This window comes from Gracilinanus agilis, chromosome 4 (assembly GCF_016433145.1).
Source record: "Gracilinanus agilis isolate LMUSP501 chromosome 4, AgileGrace, whole genome shotgun sequence".
In the NCBI taxonomy this organism is placed as follows: domain Eukaryota; kingdom Metazoa; phylum Chordata; class Mammalia; order Didelphimorphia; family Didelphidae; genus Gracilinanus; species Gracilinanus agilis.
In genome coordinates, this window is record NC_058133.1 from 447,306,328 (window position 1) to 447,313,849 (window position 7,522).

At 36.4% G+C, this 7,522-nt stretch overlaps 1 protein-coding gene across 1 annotated transcript in view; it reads right to left on the minus strand.

The window, feature by feature from the left end:
• Positions 1 to 1,696: 1,696 nt before the first annotated feature.
• LOC123247084 (ferric-chelate reductase 1-like) overlaps positions 1,697 to 7,522 on the minus strand; it is a 38,456-nt gene continuing 32,630 nt past the window's right edge. Inside the window, exons 13-15 of the mRNA XM_044675881.1 lie at positions 6,830 to 6,973; positions 2,063 to 2,124; positions 1,697 to 1,984 (exon numbers count right to left, since the gene is read on the minus strand). Of these exons, the coding sequence (XP_044531816.1) occupies positions 1,892 to 1,984; positions 2,063 to 2,124; positions 6,830 to 6,973 (299 nt within the window). The 3' untranslated portion in view covers positions 1,697 to 1,891. The remainder of the gene's footprint in view (positions 1,985 to 2,062; positions 2,125 to 6,829; positions 6,974 to 7,522) is intronic.

Genomic DNA, 7,522 nt, shown 5'->3' on the forward strand with positions numbered 1-7,522 from the left:
TAGAGCACCAGGCCTGGAATCAGGATTTCTAAAATCAATTATGACCACCCCTACCTATTTTGTAAAAGAATATTTTAGTGACATCATGCTCCTCCCTTTTCAGGTCAGTTTCATTGATTTGCTATGGGTTCTGTAGGTAAACATCTGAAAAAAGAAAAAATGGCAACCCTTTATTCCATCTCTTTCTCTCCTCACCCCCACAAATACAATCCCCAATAAAGAAATAAATCTTAAATAAACGTAGAAAGAAACAGCTGCCAAACTGAATGCTTTTATATTATATCAGTATGGAAGCATCAGTCTGAATCATTGAGCACCAAAACAAGAAAGATCAAAGTCTCTTGTTTTATAGCACCACCCAATGGTTAGAGGACATGATGGCAACTTTGGAACCTGCTCATGTCCCACTAGAAGAGACAATATTAAAATCAAAAACAAATTAGCATGAAAAGTGGCATTTTCTGCTTCAGTCCACAAGTTTCCAAATTTTCTAAGGCAATCCATTTTGAGACATTTATTTTTTTAATTTCAGGGAGGAAAAAATGAAGGATGGGATACATATGTTTGCACAAGTGTTCTTTTGATTCAATTTGCCCCTGTTAATTTTGCCTTCATCACTCTCAGCAAGAGACACAGATTATAGTTAAAAGGGACATATCTGTGTTTCTTTTTTACTCCTCAAGCTCTTTAAAGAGTTCTTTTAGACCAAGAGATGAGAACTAGACATTTCATGGGCTATCGAGTTTTTTGGCACAAGGACATAGCATCTTTGGGACAGAAATTTAAATGAAACCCGTGATGTTTTCTTTCTCTTGCCTCCATTTTACCACAGAAATTAATATAATCCTGAGTCTGAAGTCAGGAAGATTCATCTTCCTGAGTGGAAATCTGGTCCTAGACACTACCAGGATTAGTTGGCATGACATGGATGAAGAATCAGCAAACATAATTGAAAAAGTATTTGCAGAAAGGTAGGGACCCTGGGCAAGTCACTTAACCCTGTTTGTTTCAGTTTCCTCATCTGTAATGTGAACTGGAAAAGGAAATGGCAGAGCAGCTGGGTAGCCCAGTGGATTGAGAGTCAGGCCTAGAGACTGGAGGTGCTAGGTTCAAATCCATCCTTAGACTCTTCCCAGCTGTGTGGCTTTGGGCAAGTCACTTGACCCCCATTGCCCACCCTACCACTCTTCCACCTAGGAGCCAATACACAGAAGTTAAGGGTTTAAAAAAAAACAAAGAAAATGGCAAGCTTCTTTGGTATTTTGCCAAGAAAACCCCAAATGGGGTCGCAAAGAGTTATGCACAGCTGAAATGAATGAAGAAAAACAAAGATAAGCCACAGAGAACATGGATTATGTTCAAAATTCTTCTACAAACCATATAGCTTCTCATTTTAAGAGAAGCTAAGAAAATTGTTAAGGTGAATTCATGAAAATCATAGATTTCTTTTTTTTTCATTGCAGCATAATTTGCCATTAGGAATTCATCTTCCTCAATAGAACATCTTTTTCTCCAAAAGTTAAAACTGAGTTGGATTTTGGTTTTGTTTCATACAGGGTAGGCATGAAAGGTTTTTTGCCGAATTTGTTGTGGTTTTTTTTTTGACTTCTTAAGAGAAAATTTGAGGATCAGTTGATTGAGATATATAACCTTCCTTGTAGCTAGAGTACTATAGAAAAGGAATGTGACCTGTTTATTATCCTGGAAACACTATAGAAAGTTTATTTTCAGGGATCCTAGCTCAGAATCTCTTCATAGACAGGACTCATCTTCCAAACTAAAATTTCAGGAAACAATTGGCAGCAGTTAATACAGATATTGAGTCTCATCATCTCCTCATCGTTCAAGTCCAAGATTCTGTGTCTTCGTTCACTAACTGTTGGAAGTTAGATCAGTGCCGGCTGATTGCAGATAAGAATATGAAGAGAAAAGCTAAATTTCCACAAATATAGGTGACTAAAACCACCTTTTTAAATGCATGGCCCTGAAAGAGAAATGGATCTATTTCAGTAAACACCACTTCCAGGGATGATCTTACTTGAAGAAGAATAAGGGGACTCACCTCTGCTTCAGCAGTTGAAAATGACTGAAGAATCTGAATCCTATCATCTTCTAGTATTTCAACTGTCAAAAACAATAGGATTTTATCAAGATATTTAATAACATTGCCTCTTCTACTTTCCCTCACCCTCCCACCTCTGAGATCCTGAGCTTCTGATTGGTGATGTGTCTTCGTATCCCACCACTTACTCTCCATCATCCTGCTGGCCCCAAATCTTCTCCAGTAACTGTCCAGGCTGCATGACTTAAAACAAGACTCCGCTGGACCTCTCTTTCCTGGTTTTTGCTACTATCTCTACCACCACCCCAGGCCTTCATAAGTGTTTCATTCTTAAGTTAAAAGCAAGATACCACCACGGGGACTTCTCTAGAAGCAGATATGCCTGGCATTGCCACCTCCTGCCTCCTGACCAGGCTCAGGTTCCCCAAGCTATAGCTCCTCCTAGTCCTGCCTACTTAATGAGGTGAACCTCCTGGGGGGACTCACAGAATACAGTATCATCAGTTGCTATCTAAAAAAATACCCCCATCCTTAAAAGCATCAATTGGTCCTACTCTACCCAGTAGGTGCCAAACCATATCTCTTTCTTTTCTTGGCTAAACTCCTGGAGAAACACATCTACACATATGCCTCCATTTCCTCACCTGTCACTCTCTTTTAATATTTCTGTATTCTAGCTCCCAATTTCAACCCTCAGCTGAAACAACTCTCTTCAAACTTACCAGTGCTCTCTTAATTGCAAAATCTAATGGCCCTTTCTCAATCCTGAATGATTGTAACCTTTCTGTATTGTTTGGCACTACTGATTACATTCTCCTGGATATTCTCTAGATTTTTGTCACACAGTTCTTTTTTGGTTCTTCCTCTACCTTTCTACATACACTTTTCTCAAAATTATGTTTGCTGATTCTTCATTCATGTGATGCCAACTAATCCTGGGCTCTGTCCTGGACCCTTTTTTCTTTTCCCTTTATCCTCTCTAATTTAATGAACTCATCAGTTCTAATGGATATAATTACCATCTTAATGCACATAGTTCTCATATTTTTCTCTCTCCAAAGCTTTAGTCTCTCATCATCAACTGCCTTTTAGATATCTCAAACTGAATGTCCTACAAATATCTCAAAATCAACATATCTAACACAAATTTTGCCATCTTTTCCCAAAAAAACTCCCTCTTCCAAAATTCCCTACTACCGTCAAGGGCACAACTATCCTCGCACGACTCAGTGTCATTCTCCATTCCTTATTCACTCTACATATCCAAACAGATGTCAAACTTTGGCATTTTTACTTTTAACATCGTTCATTTATATCTCCTCCACTCCAGTCACACAACCTACCACCCTAGTTTAGCCTCACCTCCCTCTTAAATTCTTGCAGTAGCCTTCTAATTGGTCTCTCTGACCCAAATCTCCCCGTTTTAATCATCTACTCAGTTAACAAAGTGATCTTCCTAAAGTATAAGTCAGATCCTATTTCCCTCTGTTCAAGAAATTCCAGTGGTGCCTTTTTAACTCCAGGATCAAAAATAAAGTCCTTTCTCTGGCATTTAAAGTTCTTTACAAACTTGCCCCTTTATCCTTCCCAGGCATTTTATACTTTACTCCCCTCTATAAACTCTAAGATAGAGCTATACTTCTAGGTCACAGCTCCAAACCATATCATCTCTATTCCTACCTTCCTTTCAACTTTCTCTCTACCAGAAATTTGGTGTCTATCCCCGGGTTCCAATAGTATATTATTGTTAATAATAATAATAATAACTTGTACTTATATGCTGCTTTTAACATCAGCAAAGTACTTTTAAAATATCTCATTTAAACCTCAACAATAATCTTGGAGGGTGCCATTATCATCCATTTTGCAGATAAGGAAACTAAGGCAAAAATGAACTTTCACCTTATCCCACCCAGTTCCCAGCCACCTACTCCAAACCATACTAAGTAGCTTCCACTCAATTCCTTATTCAGTTGCTCTCTATGTATTGTTTTTCTCCCTAGTAGGACATAAGCTTATTGAGGGGAGGGACTCATTTGCTTGCTTGTATTTGTATCCCCAATGCTTGGTATAGTGTCTAGAATTTAGCAAATACTTAATAAATATGTTTTATTCTACTATTGCTATTAATATATTACATATATTAAATATTCTATTTATTATAATAATGTTATTTATTTTCTGAAGTCTCCATCAAGATCCTACAATTCTAAATCACATGAGTATATTTAAATAGCTCCTATTAAACCTTCTTTCAGTGTTTTGTCATGGTGACTTTGTCTTCTTAAGAGCTTTATGGTGCTACTGTTACACAAGCAAAGCACAAGTCCTTGGCAGGTCCTATGAACCTAGGAAGGCAAGAAGCAGGGGCCTAACAATAAACTAGAAGCCTGTGATCCACTGTCCAGTCTAAGCTAAGTGTACCTTTCTGTTCCCTCCCTCTTTTCAATCCATTCTTCATATAACTGGCAAATTTATTAATCCCAGAACATAGCTCTGACCAAAAAAATTATTTGAAATTCTTTTGTCAAGTTATATTCCAATGAAACTAATAAATTAAATAGATGGATGTGAACAGAAATATAAATACCCAAATAACACAATGAGAAATTGAGACTTTAAATAATTCAAGCTTAGAAAAGGAAATTGAACACACTATAAATGAACTCTCAAAAGAAAAAAATTAAGGACTACATGGATATACAAGTAAATTCTATCAAATAGTTTTAAAAAAAAATTAACTCCACTATTATATAAAATGTTAGCAAAAATAAGAAAAGAAGTGATCTTACCAAATTTTTCCTCTCCTCAAAAAAACTCCAAGTTTCCTCTTATCTCTAAGATAAAATATAACCTCTTCTTTATAGCTGGACTCAAGTCTCTACCTTTTCAGGCTTCTTTCACATTATTTTTTTCAAAATTCTAAATTCTCACCAAAGTGACCTAATTGTTATACTCTATTATTTTAGTATTTTAGTATTCCTCTCCTATCAACCCATATTTACACATAATAAATCTCCTGTCTTTTCATAGATTTCCATGCTTGGAATATATGTATGCTTTCCTCACCTCTGCCTCTTCAAACATTCTAAATTCCTTCAAAGATCACCTCAAGAGCCACCACCTACATAAGGCCTATCAGTAATGGTAGTAGTAGTAGAATAATAAAGCTAGCACTTATATAGAGCTTTAAGGTTTCCAAAGTGCTTTTAAAATATATCATTTTAACCTCACAACAACCTTGGGAAATGCTATTCTTATCCCTTTTTTACAGATGAGAAAACTGATGTAAACATGGTTAAGTGACTTGCCCAGGGTCATACAGTTAGTAAGTATCTGAGGCTAGATTTGAACTCAGATCTTTCTGACTACAGGTCCAGTAATCTATCTACTTTATCACCTAACTGCCACCTAATCAATCAACATCTATTGTGTGCCAGGCACTGTGCATACTAGATGCTGGTGATACAAAAACAAAAATAAAACATCCTGCTATTGAGAAATGTATATTTTATCGATCCCCCGAGGGCTCCTCACTTCCCTTGTCTCAAAATTATTTGCATTTTTGTTTTATTTATATTTGTTTATCTCTCTATGTATTGTTCCTTTCACCTCCATACAATAAAGATATAAGGTCCTTAATGGCAAATAATAGGTACCTATTAATGTTTGACTAATAAATGAGTAAATTAATTCAAAGAACTTCTTCATCAGAAAACTGGCCATGATGATTATTTTCAGTCACACAACTCAAAGAAATAATCTACTAAGTCACAGAGGGTTTATGCTATGTATTAATAAAAAGAACACTAAATACCACAAAAACTGTGCACAGAAACCAGGATGCAGTGTAAGGGGTAGAGAGGATGAGGGTGACAATGATGATAATGATAACAAGTAGGGATGCCCACCATTCAGCACTACTAGTGGAAAATGCAGCGGTTTGATGCTTCATGGAAAATTATTGTGGATGTTTTTCCCATTTTAACATGGCATAACACCTCATAGAGTAAAGGTCTTCATAGAGTCATTGAATCTTAGGGCTTGAAAGGGGCCACCACACCCTATGCCAGATGATTAAAAAGCACATCTAAGTTCATCCCATCCATTTATCCATCAAATAGATTGTATCCCTTATCCCATTCCAATTTCAAAAAAAGCCTGAGATTTCTTCTTTTTTTTACACTCAGAGCTCAATCACACTAAAAGCACACAAATGTGTACTCTGTTCCCTATTCCTAAGAGACTGTTTAGATTTCTCCACTAGACTCATCAATTCATCAAAGACATGTGACTTTGCTGATGTAGAATCTCCTGCCACAAAAGGAGATAACAACCCATCTCCAAAGCAGATTCTTTTAGTGTTTTCTAAGACTCAGAGACCAAATGACTCCCCCTTAGTTATATCATATCAGAGGCAGGATTTGAACCCAGATCTTCCTGACTCCATGTTTAGCACACTGTCCCTTACACAATGTTGCCTTTTTTGTGTGTTTTATTCACTAACTCTAATTTAAGTAATTTTCATCATATTCTCAAATCTAGTGAGCTAAAATTCTAATATAAATTCTATCACTATTTAGAAAGATATGACTTTCCATAAAGGGCTAAAGAAATGGGGAACCACTCAACAATGCTAAGGTTTGTATCATTAGGATAAGGATATCAATGGATTTTTATTGCAATGTTTCCTGACCCTTCCCCAAAAAAGCATTCACAAATTACGATAAATCAACAAATTTTCAAGTGACTTGGTTATTGTTTTACCTTTCCTTGTGAGCCGGTAGGCATGTATTTCAAGGAGGATCTCAGTGCCAACATGCCAAGCTACAAATCCAATCATTGCATAAGTTTTTGCTGGAGAGGGAAGATCAAGTCCTGGTAAGTCCATCCCCAGAAACATTGCTGCCACTAAGTAGAAAACAAAAACAATTTGACAATATTAAAATATTGCTAGTAAGAGGATTTTTAAGTATCTAATTTTTTCTTTGACAACTATTTAGTGGAAGAAAGTTGTCACAAATTAAACAAACAAATGGAGTGTATAGGGATGAGGACTAGTCCTGTGTTTTCAATAGCATAGAAAACTGCCTTTACCAACACAAGTTGGGACTTTTTCTATAACTTATGACCTTAGAGAACTGTCTAGAACTTGGGAAAATTAAGTGTCTTGCTTAAGATCATACAACTACTCTGACACAATGGAGTATATATAAACAGGAAGTTGGATCAGTAGTCAAGCTCACATGAGCATCAAAGGGTCCATGTCAATGACATGGCCCTATTCAAACTATCCAAAATTGTGACAGTTATAATTTCCTCAAAAATAGATTCTTACCCCCAAGATTTTCATGAGACAGAGCTATTCAATTCCTCAGAATCTTCAGATTTTTCTGGTATAAGACTAAGAAAATAATTATAATTCAAGTCCGAGAGAGAGAGAGAGAGAGAGAGAGAGAG